Source organism: Hordeum vulgare, chromosome 1H (assembly GCF_904849725.1).
Source record: "Hordeum vulgare subsp. vulgare chromosome 1H, MorexV3_pseudomolecules_assembly, whole genome shotgun sequence".
Lineage (NCBI taxonomy): Eukaryota > Viridiplantae > Streptophyta > Magnoliopsida > Poales > Poaceae > Hordeum > Hordeum vulgare.
Window position 1 is genome coordinate 466,886,900 of NC_058518.1, and position 18,402 is coordinate 466,905,301.

The following is an 18,402-nucleotide window of genomic DNA, read 5'->3' on the forward strand; positions in this document are numbered from 1 at the left end:
GAACGTGATGATTGGTGCATGACGGGTTCATCCTGGTGAGCATCAGTCTTCGGAGTCGCTGCGTGCATGATCCTATTTTGTGGTCTTCTCTCGACGAGCGCATCAATCGCCCTGCTGCGTGTCATCCTCGATCTGGCCGTCGAAGAGTTCCGGATATCGCTGCTAGGAGTCTTCATGGATTATCGTATGAGCTCTCGAACTTGTGTTTTGGTTGGAATCTGGTCATGCGCTTCTACAACTTTGAACCCGCGTGGCTTCAAGTGGACCTGTTGGGAAACTCCACTTTCCGGTGACACAAGGGGACATGTCGACAATTTTGACTTTTATCGTGTTGGACAGAGGTGGGGAATGTTTGGATGGCTATGATCGGATGGCCTTTGATTGTCGATGCGGTGCATTGGATGTGGCAAAGACTTTACTTCAGAGGGTGTTGTGCGGGCAGCTATAGGACAATGTGCTTGTTCTGTTCTGTACATGTGCATGTGAGCCTAGTGATTGGTGCTTTGCAACAACGGATTTGGTGAGGAGGGCAACATGTGGGGACTTAAGTTTGGGTGCTGCTCGTTGAGTGCCGGGACTCGATATCCAGAGTGAAGAAAGCCTTTATTTCTATACCTATTGTACAACCATCTGATTCGAATCTACCATTTGAAATTATGTGTGATGCTAGTGATTATGTCGTTGGTGCTGTTCTAGGACAAAGAGCGGACAAGAAATTGAATGTTATTCATTATTCTAGTAAGACCTTACACAATGCTCAAAGAAATCACGCTACCACTGAGAAGGAATTTCTAGCAGTTGTGTTTCCATATGATAAGTTTAGACCTTACATTGTTGATTCCAAAGTTACTATTCATACCGATCATGTTGTTATTAAATACCCATGGAAAAGAATGATGTTAAACATAGACTTATTAGGTGGGTGTTTTTTACTTCAAGAGTTTGATTTGCATATTGTTGATAGGAAGGGAGCTGAAAACCCTATAGTGGATAACTTGTCTAAGATGGAAAATGTTCCTAATGACCCACTGCCTATTGATAATAGTTTTCCTCATGAGCAACTGGCTGCTATAAACACTTCACATAGTACTCCTTGGTATGTAGATTATGTTAATTATATTGTCGCTAAATATATTCCACCTAATTTCATCTATCAACAAAATAAGAAATTCTTTTAAGATTTGCGACATTACTTTTGGGTTGACCTACATCTTTATAAGGTAGGAGTAGATGGTGTTATGAGACGTTGTGTGCCTCAGCATGAACACAGACATATCCTAGGAAAGTGCCACTCCGAAGCTCATGGAGGATACCATGCTCGTGATAGAACTGCACACAAGGTATTACAATCTGGTTTTTATGGGCTCACTCTTTTTAAAAATGCTCGTAAGTATGTCCTTTCCTGTGACGAATGTGAAAGAATTGGTAACATTGGTAAACGTAAGGAAATGCCTATGAATTATTCACTTGCTATTGAATCGTTTGATGTTTGGGCTTGATTATATGAGACCTTTTCCTTCCGCTAATGGGTATACTCATATTCTAGTCATTGTTGATTACGTTACTAAATGGGTAGAAGCTATTCCAACTAGTAGTGCTGATCGTAACACTTCTATTAAAATGCTTAAAGATATTATCTTTCCGAAGTTTGGAGTCCCTAGATACTTGATGACTAATGGTGGTTCACATTTTATTCATGGTTCTTTCCGTAAACTGCTAGCTAAATATGATGTTAACCACATAATAGCATCACCTTATCATCCTCAGTCTAGCCAAGTTGAATTGAGCAATCGAGAAATAAAATTAATTTTGCAAAAGAATGTTAATAGATCTAGAAAGAACTGGTCTAAGAAATTGCATGATGCTTTATGGGCTTATAGAACTGCTTATATAAATCCCATGCGAATGCCCCCCTATAAAATGGTCTATGTAAAATATTTCCATTTAGTTCTTGAGTTAAAACATGAAGCTTATTGGGCAATTAAAGAACTCAACTATGATTTTAAAGTTGCTGGTGAAAAGAGGCTATTTGATATTAGTTCATTAGAAGAATGGAGGACACAATCTTATGAAGATGCCAAATTGTTAAAGGAAAAGGTTAAAAGATGGCATGCCAAGAGAATCCAAACACAAGAATACAATGTAGGAAACCTTGTTCATAGGGATGTCAGAATGCAGGAACAAGAAAAGAGAGCAAAACTAGTACAGAGGAAACTCCCATAGTGAATAAGTTGTTGATTCATAGGGATGGCTATAAATCTCACCTCGTGTATTTGTCAACATACATTAACTAGAAGTTCATTCGAATATCCATTCTTGTGAGTATATGAGTCAATATGGATGTCAACGGTTCCTCTATTGATCATTGATCGGAAGGTGTTTCGGTCATGTCTATACTTCACTAAACTACAGGGTCACACACTTAAGGGCCATCTATTTTCTGAGTACTAGGAAATGAGTGTGAGAGAAAGTCAATAGAAAAGTTTCGAAGACATCGAAAATGTATCGAAGAGAAAACAGGAGGAGTTTCTAAGATACCGAAAATTGTTTCGGAGTAAGCCATCATCAAAGACGTCCTAGCACACATCAAAGCATGACGAATTTCAAAATAATGAATTGAAGAAAGTACCGCGTTGTACAAGGGGGAGTGTTAGGAATAATTAGCATTAGTATTAGGCTAATAGACATTTAGCCTTGTCTTTAGGCTAAACTACTAGCATTTAGAAGACTTATGTTGTCCAAACACTATGTATGCCGAACAGGTAGTTTGCCTCTTCCAATGGATGCAAACATTGTAACAACTAACATTGTAAACAATTGTTCACATAGTATATAAGTATGAACAAATTACCAATACATGCATCCATTCTTTCTTTCAATCTTTGTTCCTTCTCACCCAGGTCCGCGAGACGCCGCATCAAAATCCATGCGCCATAAAGACCGGCAGCTAAGAAGGATGTCGTACCTAAGTGTTATTAGTATGAGCAAATAGTTGTCACGGTCCAGGGTAGTTAACTCTATTTTTTAGCTTCTCTCTTGTTTCTTGATGTTCATTACCATATGTATTCGTATTTATGCTAACACCCTTTGGTGATAATTTATAAAACAAACATCTATTAAATGTGTTGCCCGTAACTTGCTTAACTTCATGGTTGCAATTGGTCTATACGTCAATGACGCAACAGATCATCTAGTTGGACTAGATTGCCGATGGCACGCATTGTTGCATCCGTCCTTTTTATTAATAGAATTATCATAATGTGTTCTTACACACATATACATTTATCATTAATCAAATGGTTGATTTGGGCTTGAATTTGATGTTTATACAAATGACAGAGTGGCAAACTACTTTGACCATGTGTAGGATTATATAGGTAAGAAGGAGTAAAACACTTCTCAATACATCTTGAGCTAAGGAGCAAACCTATAGCTCAATATGCTTTTTGATACATGACAACTATGATATGATAAATCATGAAGCACTGGTAATATTTTAATTTCCCATGAAAATTAGAGGGAAAATATAGCCATGCATAACATCAACCCTATAACAAATTGACGAATGCTGGTCAAAATCGTAGTACAACACAAATTATCTATAAGTTGAAATTTTCCTCCATGTCCCCTCATATAAACAAATTAATTTTTTACTACCTTAGAAAATTCGACTTTGTCTTCTTGTTTAGCCCCCCACAAATACTTTAAGCACGCATAAGAAACTGCTCAACTAAATGGCAATGATTTTTCCTCAAGAAATCCTAACAAAAACAAACTTTAGTATGTGGCAGTTAGATTAGTGAAAAAAACTCCTTATTTTATAAAAATAAAATGATTGCCTAAAACTAATATGTAAAATTATATCCACAACAAACTAACCATTGCTATCTTATCCTAGTCAAAACACATTTCATAATTTCATATAATTCATATATATGTTAGAGTCTTCAAAAGTTCATCTTACAACAATTGTGATATATGTAGTTATTGTAATCATGAAACAATAAAAAGATGTAAGCACTTGGGAATAGTCACGATGACATTTGTATACGTCACATTTCATAATTCATATATCTGCCGTAGTCTCTGAAAACTCATCTTACAACAATTGTGATACATGTAGTTATTGTAATAATGAAATAATAAAAATAGGCAGGCACCTAGAAATAGTCAAGTCGACATCTGCATATGTCAAAGTTCAAATATCCTGAGAAGACCATGGTCACCTTCAATAAAGTCCAATGTATTGTAAAATTGGCCAACATATTGCGGGAGAGAAAAGAGCTAATCACTAATCCACAGAACCTGCATTAGCCCAACATTGGTTAGATAACATCCAAATACATTATACTGAACAGGAAATATAAAGGAAAATATGTGTAAGCAAACGCCATATGCAAATTTTTATCTTAGTAGCTGAGAAGATACCTAGAATCATTACAAACCTTAAGCTTGTGGCTGAACATATGCATTCTTGTAGTTGCCAAACTCACATGTTCAATTAAATCAAGGTTACTTGCTCCAGACTATTGTTTTCATCTGTAAATGCACACCTGTAGCAACTGATATGGTCAAACATGTTTTTATTGCATACCCTGAGACACAAATCAACAATGAACAAAGCACAACTTGCTCTAGCATTGATTTCATCTATAGATGTAGATCTGTAGGAGTTCATACGATCAATTATGTTTTTTATTGCATACCCTGCGACACAAATCAACAATGAACAAAGCACAATTCAGCAGTAGCACCGAATAAAAAACAAACAATATATGGTTGTGAGGTGGGACTTACAGATGGAGAAGAAGCAGTTTAATTAGTATAGCTATGTGCTGATCTACTAATTGGGGTCAGTGATCTTCATCACTCAATGAGTATGTTAAACCTGTTCAATTTACTATAAGAAGTTCAGGAACGAATCCTCAAGGAAAGGAAAAAAGGGAGCAGATCCGGTGACCATCAAAAAGAAGGTAGCACACCTTTACCAACCTCGGCAAAGAGCACCACACATGAGCGACATAGGAAGGCTTAAAGAGAAGGTGTTGCCACGGAGTCGACCAACATCACCAAAAAGAAGGGAAACTTTTATGGCCACACAAAATGAGAAAGGAACAGCTATTGAATTCATGCTCCAGCCAATTCATCCAAAAGTCCGAACTAATGAAGGAAGGTGGGCAATATATTTCAACACTCCCCTTCGCGTCTATGCTATTTTAGTCCTTTGACATGGGATCGATGTAGGCCCCATAATCTTTTGTTTTTAATACTGCATTGGCAGGGTCTTGAGCTCAAGACCTCTTGGGTCAGATACCGTACTGAATTCATGCTCCATTCAACTCATCCAAAAGTCCGAACTGATAGAAGAAGGTGGGCAATATATTTCAACACCAGCGCTGCTATAGGAGCCGCAAATTCCCATGGAAGAGGAGCACTGCCACGTCCCCAACCATCGTCATCAGAAAGGCACAGAAGTGACGAGATGGATTGTTGTACGAGGAAGACAAATGGATAAGTACACAGGTCCGTTCCATCTTCACTATAAGTATATCATGTACTAGAGATGGACGAATAATTGCAGGGGAAGGAATAGCAGAGATGGAAGAAGGCAGAAGCGCGATGGCCATCTTGGACAACATCAGGCCTAGGGACGCGTGTTCTATTGGCGAGGCTGCCAGGGAGATGGGAAGTTGTGTCGAGCTTGGCCGAAAGTGGTCTATGTCACTCGACACAACATGTCATGCATTTCGTTGAACAGGTGGATGGCAGTGCGGGAGGAGAATAAAATTAACAAACTAATAGGTCGAATGCGGCACCACCAAATCGAGGGAGATCATCTTGATCAATATTGGAATATCATCTAAGCTCACCTCAACTTGTGGATTGTTGAAACCATCGGTGGCCGGCAACCGCGGGGAACACCTAGACTGGGAGAGCAAGAGGATTTATCTCATCCACCTTTACTAGATGTTGATAGATCCCGAGTCCTCCTCCCACATGATGTCCACGGACGAACCCCTCACCAGCCCCACGTGATGGCTACATGCGAGGAGCGAGTAGGCGACTATGAACCGTCACTTCCTTCATGACGTGGAGTGAGGAGAACATCGAAGGCCGGACTAGAGGAAGAAGGAGCGGCGTTTGGGGTGCGGTTGTCGGCACAGGAGACGGGGGTCGGCCGTGGGACTTGACGTGTTAGTTTGTCACCTCCACGCACCACAGCTCTGTCGCAAGCCTCCTCCCCGACGTTTCACGATCGGGCGATGCAGCTGTAGGAATAGACGAACACACGAACAGAAGTCGGGCGAAGGGAGGAGGCCCGCTTCACTACTTTTATTTTCTCCAAGGATGAAGCGGGCTTGGACGCGAGAGTGAGGGCCCATTTAACCAGAACGCTTGCTTTCGGTCTCTCGAGCCGCATCCCATTAGGATAATTGGGCCAGTAATTAACAGTTGCGCTTTAGGCGGCTACATAGACCAGATCTAATGGACAAAAACACCCCAATCAACGGCGATAAATGTCTAGTGCGCGAGAGGGCAGAAATGTGGTGCAGTTTTATTGTCCTAAATTAAGAGAAACAGAAAAATAGGAGAAGAAAGAGTGCAAGAGGGACCACACGAATGATGAAACTAGTGCTCTTGTTGCTACATGGATTATAGTGCTACCCTCTAACAAAAAGCCACTTTGAAGGATGGGCTCTAATGAGTCTGATATTTTAAATAGTGTTGAAACAGTATTTTGAAGTTTAAAAAAATGAAAAAACTCAACATGTTCATATGGATGTATATTACACATGTGTAAATTTTGGTGCTGAAATAAGTAACCGTGTGAGTTACACAAAATAAAAAAAAATCATAATTTTGCAAAGAAGAATTTGGAAATCACCATTTTGCCCATTTTTGTATAGTTCACATGTTTACTTATATCATCACCAGACTTTACATATTGTAATATACATCAATATATCATGTAGAATTCTTTAAAAAAAATGTGATTTTAAAACTGAAGGTCCTCAATACACATAGGCTAAAAAAAAGGAGAACAGATGTTTGGTTCCCGGGAACCATGGAGGCTGATTTTTTGAAAAATTCAAAATTCAAAATTTTTAGTTCCAAAATATCCGAAAAAATTATACAACTAAACAAGTATTTGATCCGTGTGCGTGTGTAAAATTTGAGATCAAAAAACTTTGAGACGCGACCTGTATAAAAAGACAAATTCATGGTCTAGAAAGATGAATAATATCATGTGTTAAAAAGCTTCAGATTTACTCGTATCTTTTTTGCATAGCCCTCATTTCAACGTATTTAGTTATGAAATTTACACACTTGTGTATTATACCTTCATATATCTTTGTATTTTTTCAGAATTTTTTGAACTATTAAAATATGAATTTTCATAAGATTTGAAGTTTGAATTTAAAGGACTCTATGGAGCTCGGCTTTCAAAAGCAATTTCCGAAAGAAAAAAAAAAACCAATCTCTGCCCCCATAGCCCATGCCCTCACGCCTGGAGCCTATCTGAAAGTAACAGACGTGTTTGGACCACCCTGTCATCCAGGCTCACCATGTCGGCTTGGATAGATTCTCTTGAGATCCGGCTCCGGCGCACCACGCATTGCAGCAGGAACCATGTACGTATCCTGTGTCCAGGGTTCATTCAGTAAAACTGCAGACCACGCAAAACCTATAGTATTCCATCTCGCAGAACAAAACTACTACTCCTACAGTAGTATAAAAACCATCGTACACTTCCAATCTCAATGCTCCTGCCTTCACACCGGGCAGGTAAACAAAAACAGAAATGATACCATGCGCGGCCCATGCGTCCGCCGTATCGACCGCAGGTGAAAACGTCTGTAGTTTTGCTCTTGGCCCCAAGCAAAACGTTGGGTGGAGGACGAGTCGTGTACCCACCGCATTGGTTGAGCATTTTCCGGCCATTTTATATCATCAGCTTTTGGCGCTCGGCACATGACACACCTTTATCCCAGGCGCGGCTGCTGGCACCTTAAACGGAGCATGGACTTTTCGTCATCTTCTTCCTGCTGCTGCCGCTGCTGCCGCCGCCGCTCTGCCCGTAATTCACATGCACGGTTCGTGTGATCATAGCAGCAGCAGGGGGGTGATGGAGAGAAGAAGCAGAGGAGAACACCCCGCGCGTCACGGTGAGAGTGAGAAAGGGATGCATTAACCGAGAGCCGAAAGCATTTTTATATGCGCTGACGGCACGTACTACGATGATGGAGGTCCGGATGCCCACTAGCAAAGCCTGGATTAGATCCATCCCCTTTGTGTGCACTTTGCAGCTCCACCCACCAAGTTTAATCCCGTCAGCTCGCTTGGCCGCCAGAAGATTAAGAAACACACGGTGACTTGCTACACGCACCCACCCTGCGCTGTGATAAGAAGCTCCTTCTTGTTGTCGCAGTACGCCCGAGCTGAAAGCAAAGTAATGGAAGTAAGAATGTACATAGAACAATGTGGACAAACTAGTCTCGTGCAACAATTTATGTTTCCTTCTTCTGGGAAAACGTTCCATGTCACTGGTCACTGCATGGTGCTCGAATTTGCTGATGAGATAGAGAAAATATGAGACATAAAAAAAATCTCAAATTTCACCGGTACATCATTCACCATCATCCAGGCATCCTATTCTATAGATCTAAACAGTTGATCCTCACTAACTTAATTATCTCGACATGCAACTATGCATACTCAGCATGCTATCATGCATGCCCCCATTAAATTATACTCCATCCGTTTCTAAATATAAGTCTTTCTAGAGGTTTCACTAGGGGATTACATACGGATGTATATAGACATACTTTAGAGTGTAGATTCATTCATTTTGCTCTGTATGTAGTCCTTTAGTAAAATTTCTTAAAAGACTTATATTTAGAAACATAGGGAGTATTACCTAAATAGTTGATTCCTTCCTACTAGCTTAATTATCTTGACATGCAACTATGCCAACTCATCATGTCATCATGCATACCCCATTAAATTATATCTTCTATTCTTAAATAGCTACAACCCACTACCCAATTTTCCTTTTCATGCAACAATGTCACATCATCAAGTCAAGCATGTTGTCATAAGTTATTTTTTTTCATTAATCTTTTGATGCAAATCATACCTTCATGCATGCATTTTTTTTCTAGGTAATTTAGTTATGTAAGACATTTTTTATTTGTTTTTTGCATCGATATTACTTTTCTACCATTATCCATATACTTTTAAACAAGTCTCCCGCATCAATGCACGGGCATCGTCTAGTTACCTAAATAGTTAATCCCTACTAACTTAATTATCTGACATGCAACTATGCCAACTCATCATGCCATCATGCATGCCCCATTAAATCTAGTTCACTCAGCATGCAACTAACTCATTATTACTGTACGTGTGGAAAAGCCACCTTAACATGCATAGTACTCCCTCCGTTCAGATCTTTTAGAGATTGTACTATAAACTATATACGGATGTACATAGACATATTTTAGAATATAGATTCACTCATTTTGCTCTGTATGTAGTCTCCTAATGAAATCCCTAAAAGGTCTTATATTTTGGAACGGAGGGAATAGTACATGTTACTCTTATTAAATAAATTTTCTACAACTATATAATAATTGAATATATTAAATGATATGTGCTTGAGTTTCAATTCTCACATTGGTAATCAGAATATAAAAGTTTTGTACCATCAAATCTCATAGAAATTATTGCGTCCAATTCCCACCACAACACACGGGTATGTACTCTAGTTTTTTAAAATGTTGATACTACTGTCGAGGATTCTACAAACCGAAGATAGTCGGTACTCAAACCGCAAGCGTAACATGTAGAAATGCCCGAACGCGAAACACCGGAAGTACACTATGAACACTTACATAATATTAGTAGATAATGGTGGTGCCAACCATGCATAGGCGACACATTTGTTCATTTGATTTACAATTAACTCTTGTATAGTAATTTTGAAAGTAGAGTACAAGCAAATATTTTTTGGGATGGAGGACAATCTTTAGATAGACAACAACCCAATCATTTTGTCACAACTGACAAGTAAAAGCAAAACATCATGATGTATGAAAAAAAATGTATTTGAACTATAAGCAAGAAAACAAATCGGGGCTTATTTCAACTTTCTAAAAAAACATGACTACAAGTTAAGGATTTGCATAAACTGTTGAGAAAAAGGAAGAGCTGTGATATCAATACTCAATATAACCTATTTTGTAATAAAGTTATACTTGTCATGCGCATGAAGCTTACCACAAAAGCCTCTGTTGGAAAAGGCAGTGCCTAGGATGCGCTTAGGCACGCCTAGGCGCTAGGCAATGGCCAAACGCCTCGCCTAGGGAATAAGAGAATGCCTAGGCAGGGCATGCAAGAAACTTTCTACCGAGAGAGAAATCACGCCATATTGCACTAATGTGTCAAACGGGCCATATTCCGAAGGAAGTAGCTGGTAGTTAACTTATATGTATGCTTTGAATTAAGATTATACACATATAATAACCATAAATACATCCTAATAGTAAATACTATATTACCGCTAGGCTACGCCTAGGGCGCCTATGCAATGCCTAGGCACTAGGCACACGCTAACCTCCTCGCTTACGCCTAACGCTTTTTCCAACCTTGATAAAAGCACGATTAAACCATAACACCTATTTCTAAAACTTTGTTGAGTCATGACTCAGCACAAAATGTCATATTCATGTACATTGATAGTTACATGATACTATGATATTTTCCGGTCTTGCTAGAAAACCCACAAGCAAATGAAAATGGTGACCTTGTGCTTTCTTTGGCTATAGTTGTAATATATGTGACTATTAACAAACACAATAAGTGTGTCTCTCGGGAGCTTGGAGTCTATTTTCATCCAATGCATTAGTATTTATTTGAAATTTCTACAAATGTCCATGGCTAGAAGTTAGACATTGCTTAATCGTTCACACACAATGTTAGCTTAGAGCATAACATATTTTGTCGTAGTTACAATTGTCATGTGTTGTAAGCTTACCATAAAGGTATAAGTGAAAGTGTAAAACACAACACATATTTGTAAAGTAACATAACACAAATCTGTAAAGTGTTTTCTGAATCGGGCACATCGCAACTCATATTGTTCTCCTCACGTACTTTGATAACTACACGCTATAAAGTTACCAAACCTATAAGAAGAATCCATAGTAAAAACTCTCAAGTAAATGAAAAATGTGAACCTAGGCTTTCTGAGCCTTGCAATTGTATGCTTCGTGTAACTAAATTTCAATACACAATTGTAATCAAGTCAAATACACTTCAAGCAAAGTTGCAATGGTAGGACGATTACATTCACTTTCCTGTCACGCTAAGAATACAATTAATTGATGCTAAATGGACAACACCTTTCGCGGATATACTTCAAGCAAAGTTCGCTATGATGATCACATTCAATTTCTTGCCAGGCTAATAATGTAATTAGTCGATGCTAAATCGCAGCATCTTTTGCGAATATACTTCAAGCAAAGTTGTAACGCTAGGATGACTACAGTTATTTTTCAGCCATGCTAAGAGTAGAATTAACCGATGCTAAATCAACAACATCCTTTGCGAATATACTTCAAGCAAAGTTGTAACGCTAGGACGGTTACAGTTATTTTCCATCCATGTCAAGAATAGAACTAATCAATACTGAATCGACAACATCTTTTCGAATATACTTCAAGCAAAGTTATAACGCTACAATTATTTTCCAGCCAAACTAAGAATACAATTAATCAATTACACATTTCACGGGGCAAAGTCGTAACGCTTGGACAATTACATTTAATTTTCTGCTAGTGCCAGGCTAAGAATCGACGACACCTTTTTGCGGATAAAAGTGAAGGATGCAACCAAGTGGCCAAAAACCCTAGACCTTTTTGCTGGTAAAATCTAGTAGTACAGCTAAAGAGATGTCACTGAGCTCCACACTCAAAAGGAGCTAATAGGCTGATGATCAATGATCGACATGAACCAACTCTCACGTGGCTCAGCTGCTATCCCAACCCCTCTTCTTGAAGGCCACCATCATCGCGGGGTCACCACATCCACACCACAGGGTTGCGTCCCAGCCGGCGTGAGTGTGTGTGGCCGAAGCAATTCCACCACCTGAGCCGGAGCCGACGTGGCGCTGGATCGCGAGGAAGTAAAGCGGCCTCTCCACCAATCCACATCCCCACACTTCTCCCTCCAATAATTCTCTCCGCCTCTGCACTAGCATCAGAGCAAAGCCAGCCAGCGGGGGGAGGGAGGGAAAGGGAGGCAAAATCCCCATGCCTCAGCCCCTCGCCGGACCAGATCCCCGGCGAGCCAGCGCGGGGGATTAGGCGGGGAGAGGCCCGATCGATGGGCGGGGAGGCCCCGGAGCCGCGGCGGCTGACCCGCGCGCTCAGCGTGGACGGCAGCGGCGTCCCGGAGGAGGCGCTGCACCTGGTGTTCGGGTACGTCGACGACCCGCGCGACCGGGAGGCGGCGTCGCTGGCCTGCCGCCGGTGGCACCACATCGACGCGCTCACGCGGAAGCATGTCACCGTGCCCTTCTGCTACGCGGTTTCCCCGGCACGCCTGCTCGCGCGCTTCCCGCGCCTCGAGTCGCTCGGGGTCAAGGGCAAGCCCCGCGCCGCCATGTACGGCCTCATCTCCGACGACTGGGGCGCCTACGCTCGCCCCTGGATAGCCGAGCTCGCTGCCCCGCTCGAGTGCCTCAAGGCGCTCCACCTGCGCCGCATGGTCGTCACCGACGACGACCTCGCCGCCCTTGTCCTCGCCCGCGGCCACATGCTGCAGGAGCTCAAGCTCGACAAGTGCTCTGGCTTCTCCACCGACGCCCTCCGCCTCGTCGCCCGATCCTGCAGGTACTGCAACTTCTCCATTTGGTAAAATCCTATTGGCTCCGATCTCCTATCTGCGCGCGCGCGCGAGAGAGAGAGAAGTACGCCGGAATTGGGGTTTGGGGGTCAGCGATATAGTGACTGGACGGAGAATCCAGCTGCCGCTTGGTCGATGTCCCGAAGTAGTAGGCGCAATGATACAACACCCCTTATGGATTTCCATAACTAGAAACTTGTTCTTCCACGGGGTAATATTTACCCAAAGTAGTTCGAGATCTGGACGCCCGTTGCTATCCCTACTCTCCTAATATGATGATGGTACAACCACAGCAAAGCACAGTTCACTGTCTTTACAAGTGTGTTCGCGTCGTTAGAGTAAGGTTGCCTTGTAAGTGCGGTGTATCTATCTACCTTGTGCCTTTTGTCTCCTTCATAATTGATCAATTGAATGTTCTGCATTCTGGTTGTTGCTGATGATGCACAAGAGTCCATTTCTCAGCATTTATATTTCCAAGTAATTTGCAAGAGCTCACCAAATCTGGCAGGAAGAAGGTGTAAGGTAACTGATTGCCAAACCAATAGTGATTGGCTTGACCTAAAGCTGGCTCGTCTTTTACTCGAATTCGTACTGTTATACAGAATTAATGGTCAAGTTGTTTGTTGTTTCTGTTATCAGTTAATTCTAGCATGGACACTTGGGCAGTGTTATGTAATGTCAGGCTGACCATGTTTACATTCCTTTCTCAGTTTCCCTTTTTTCAAATTTGTACTGGTTTGGTCATCCTGAAGAGGGAGCATTCGATGTGTTCTTTGGAAAAACTGAGTCATGAAATACAAAATTTATGATAAATCTAGTTGTTTTAATTATTGAGTGCCGAATGAATCACTGGAAGTAAGCAAATTAAAAAAATAATCAGCTATTTAGGAATGTGCCACCATGTTAATCCATTTTGACATATCCAGCACTCAAATTTCTCTATAAGACCCCCAACTTAATAAGCTACCAATGCTTCAAATGTTTCATACATGGCATGCCACTGCAAAAGAGCGCAGAGTGGCCTCAGGCTTCACTCTAAAGACTACTCAGCCGCCTAACATAAGCTCAAAAACAACTTGGGCACTAGAATATGTTAATTTAGTATTGTATTTATCTAAGAGAGTAGTACACTTTTTTCTTCTAAATATTAACTAGCGTACATTTATATTCCATCTTGGTGAACACTCACCATAATTGGGAGCATTTGTTTCTCCGTTGCACTCAACTCTTGCTTTACTTACTTTGGTGCATTGGTACTATCATGATAAGATCACCGCACTGACTTGTTGAACGGAATTTAACAGATCACTGAGAACTTTGTTTCTGGAAGAATGCACAATTACTGATAATGGCACTGAATGGCTCCATGATCTTGCTGCCAACAATCCTGTTCTGGTGAACTTGAACTTCTACTTGACTTACCTCAGAGCGGTGCCAGCTGACCTCGAGCTTCTTGCCAGGAATTGCAAGTCACTAATTTCATTGAAGATCAGTGATTGTGACCTTTCAGATTTAGTTGGATTTTTCCAAATAGCTACGTCATTGCAAGAATTTGCTGGAGCGGAAATTAGTGAGCAAATGTATGGAAATGTTAAGTTTCCTTCAAAGATTTGCTCATTCGGACTTACCTTCATGGGGATAAATGAGATGCACATAATCTTTCCTTTTTCCGCTGTACTCAAGAAGCTGGATTTGCAGTACAGTTTCCTCACCACTGAAGATCATTGCCAGCTCATTGCAAAATGTCCAAACTTACTAGTTCTTGCGGTAATGGAAGTGCATGTACATTATGTAGATATTCAACTAGTGTTCTTTTTCATTGTAACTAACATCCTAAATGTGCTTTACAGGTGAGGAATGTGATTGGGGATAGAGGATTAGCGGTTGTCGGAGACACATGCAAGAAGCTACAAAGGCTCAGAGTTGAGAGAGGGGAAGATGATCCTGGTATGCAAGAAGAAGGAGGAGTTTCTCAAGTAGGCCTAACAGCCGTAGCCGTAGGCTGCCGTGAACTGGAATACATAGCCGCCTATGTGTCTGATATCACGAACGGGGCCCTAGAATCTATCGGAACATTCTGCAAAAAGCTTTATGACTTTCGCCTTGTCCTGCTTGACAGACAAGAGAGGATAACAGATTTGCCACTGGACAATGGTGCCCGTGCGCTGCTGAGGGGCTGCACTAAACTTCGGAGGTTCGCTCTATACCTGAGACCAGGGGGCCTTTCAGATGTGGGCCTTAACTATATTGGACAGCACAGTGGAACTATCCACTACATGCTTCTGGGTAACGTTGGGCAAACGGATGACGGATTAATCAGTTTTGCAGCTGGGTGCCGGAACCTGCTGAAGCTTGAATTAAGGAGCTGCTGCTTCAGCGAGCGGGCTTTGGCCCTCGCCGTACTGAAAATGCCTTCTCTGAGGTACGTATGGGTGCAGGGCTACAGAGCCTCTCAAACTGGCCGCGACCTCATGCTCATGGCAAGGCCCTTCTGGAACATTGAGTTTACGCCTCCCGGCACGGAGAGCGCGGGTCGGCTGATGGAAGATGGGGAGCCCTGTGTTGATAGGCAAGCTCAGGTACTTGCATACTACTCCCTTAGTGGGAGGAGGTCGGACTGCCCGCAGTCTGTTGTTCCTCTGTATCCTGCGTGACTGTACATACACAAAGCTGGCGCATGTTTGCGATGGTGTAGCCCCCGGGCCCTTCTTGGGCAATAAGGATATGTTTGTATGTGGGTATTGTATGGATCTAGTAGATGTCTAGCTGCTGTGTACTGGAATAAGCGCATGCTATTTTTGCCTGGTACTCCTATCTAATCCTAGGAAGATGTATACTAAAGTAACAATGTGTGGGTGCAACTGTGACACTATTGTGCTTGCTCCCAGGTATAAGCATGCCCGGTTTTTGCAACATGTTCTCTGTTGTACATAATTGCTCTCTGAAAAAAAAAATCTCCTGGTGAGTTGGTGAGTTGTATCATGCCGCATGATCTGTCGGTGATTCTTGGTTCTTTTTTTACAAAGACCTGATGAAACCTTGAACGGAGCAATATGAAACAACTTCCGGAAGGAAGAACCAGGCCACAAGCAGCCAGATCCAGGGCAACGTGGTGCGTGCAAGCCACGAGCAAAGAGGTGACGCAGCCATGTTTTTGCCTCCGTCGCCCATGAGATTCCGGTAGTTGTACGCTACGCCAAGCATACTGTAGCTGTCCTGGATTTGGTACTGCTGAGCGAAAAACGCGACAACGATCCACGGCCTGACCCCTGACGGATGAACTTGTACAGTAACTGGAGGCTACGGTTTGCTGATTGAACAGTGGTTTAGCGGCCTAGCACACAAGAATCCGTGGGGATGGCCTCTACGAACAACCACACTCGGCTAGCTAGTTTGGCAAGTAGCACGTGACGGTGACAGGGCTGCCCTTGTCGCCATCGCCAAAAACCGCAATGTATCCAGCGTAATGCACGCAGCACATGGATACGGTCGGCGTCTTCGCGTACTCCACTAGGTAGAAGAATATCCGTCCAGATCGGAAAGAAGAAGAGTGCGACTGCATCTACCAATCGGGCGCCATGTTACTGCTGATTTTACCGGCGCGAATCAAGAAGGTAAGATGCCTTTCATCAAGCCACCATGTGCCTTAGCATCGATGAAGGAGAAGGATGAGTCGGTCAGACCCGGACACAGCCACCCAGTACACGAACCAACCATGGTTGCCGAATCAAATGGTTACCCCTTTACCGTTAGAACCGCGATACCATGATACAAAGAACAAATTTTATGTCTATAGGTCGACGTCCTAAGCTGAGATTCACCTAGGGCGGGTGTGATTAAGAATAGATCAGATGGTGCTCCATCGAGTTAGAATGATACGTCCCCGTTCCTAAATATATGTTTACTACGGACTACATACAAATGCATATAGACATGAAAACGCTCGACTGCATGAAAAAAGGGATCGTCGAGGTCGCTCTTGTGGGCAGCTGGGCGAAATCCTAGCCGTCGCCGCCTGGCTAAGCCAAACTGGCGGGGGAGGGGGGGGGGGGGGGGGAGGGGGTTCTCCCCACTCCCCTAGTGGATACGACGCGGGACGTGGCGAGCGGGCAGGGAGCGCGACGCTCCCGTAGGGTGTTGCAGCGTGTATCTCGGACGACCGGGCCTTGGACGCGACGGTGCGTTGATGTGGCGGCTGCTGCGTGGCGATGGTGGCGGGGCGGGTAGGCTCGACGTGATCGGTTGGTGCCGGTACAATCAAATCGGGTTGTGGGCAGCGATGGCTGGTGTCTTGTGTTGTGGCGGCGATGGCATTGGCATGGTGGATGGAGCGGTGTGGTGATGGTCTTTGTGCTCTTATCGCATCACGACAAGGATCTACATGATCGGTCCTCCTCGATCTGGTCATCGACGTGTTCTAGAACTACTCTCGCGATCTTGAAGAAGGATATCGGGATAGGATAGTATCTGATAGTGTGCATCCGTATCAGTGTGCATGGCTCCAGGAGGGCACGACACAAAACCCTGTTGGTTGTTGACACCATGGGACATGTCAACATCTCGATTTCCATGGCATGGACAGCGGCGGGAGAAGTCTTGATGGCTAAGATCGAAGGATTAGTAAGGCGAAGGGGGTCTTAAGGTCGATGGAGTCAGCCAGGTGTTCGATAACTTTCAGTAGTAGAAGTGTCAAGTGGGGCGGTGGCACAGGAGGATTTCATTTTTGGTGGTGCTCCTCGAGTGCCGAGTCGTGAATTTCAGGGTGAAAACCTATTGTCTGGCCTTCATTTGTTGTTTTGAGAGCTCGATCTTTCTATAGGGTGAAAACCTATGATCTTCGATCGGGCAACGATGGCGCTTGTGCACTTTTTCCTTCTTGAAGGAGTCACTTTTGAAGACCTTTTATATTTTATGGGTGCCCTCTTTGGTGGTGGTTTGTGTGGTACTGCTAAGAGGAGTTGATCACTATGGAGAGACCATTATTATTTTTTTATTTTCAGGTTGTGTGTATCCGGGATGTCTTTGTGACTTCTTGTTGGTGCAGAGGCTCGATGTAATTGTTATCTTTGTGATATTAATATATCCCCCTTTAAAAAGGATGTATATAAACATACTTTAGAGTGTAGATTCATCCATTTTGCTCTGTATATAGTCAGTAGTGGAATCTCTAAAACACTTATATTTAGGAACGAGAGAGTAGAAAGTAAAATCCCAGTCAACTTCGGTGTAGATGAACTCAATAAGCTGTGAGAGCCTAGCTTAATAGGAATGACAAACTACTCGTATCAACAAGGAATTCCTTCTTTTTTGGGAGGCCATTCGAAAAGAACTTCAAAGATAAGTGTGCTTGGCTTGGAGTAATTCTAGATGGATGACCGACCGGAAAGTTGGTCCCAGGTGCGCATGAGTGAGGACAAAGTGCGCTGAAAAGACTAGATGATAAAGGGAGTGGACATGAGTCAACTTTAGATACAAGGAGTCCCATTTGTTCGG

The 18,402-nt window shown here is 42.6% G+C and overlaps 1 protein-coding gene across 1 annotated transcript; it reads left to right on the forward strand.

Moving 5' to 3' along the window:
- Positions 1-12,224: 12,224 nt before the first annotated feature.
- On the forward strand, positions 12,225-15,824 carry LOC123445823 (coronatine-insensitive protein homolog 1b). The gene is made up of 3 exons (XM_045122811.1): positions 12,225-12,896; positions 14,214-14,676; positions 14,760-15,824. Exons 1-3 carry the CDS (start codon positions 12,388-12,390, stop codon positions 15,561-15,563), a joined length of 1,776 nt encoding a protein of 591 aa, XP_044978746.1. The 5' UTR covers positions 12,225-12,387; the 3' UTR covers positions 15,564-15,824.
- Positions 15,825-18,402: the final 2,578 nt, after the last annotated feature.

Excerpts from the sequence above, each read along its gene's own strand:
- LOC123445823 (XM_045122811.1), top strand. The coding sequence starts at position 12,388 with ATGGGCGGGGAGGCCCCGGAGCCGCGGCGGCTGACCCGCGCGCTCAGC. Across the intron at positions 12,897-14,213 it reads CTCGTCGCCCGATCCTGCAG|ATCACTGAGAACTTTGTTTC; the intron begins GTACTGCAACTT and ends GGAATTTAACAG. Across the intron at positions 14,677-14,759 it reads CAAACTTACTAGTTCTTGCG|GTGAGGAATGTGATTGGGGA; the intron begins GTAATGGAAGTG and ends TGTGCTTTACAG.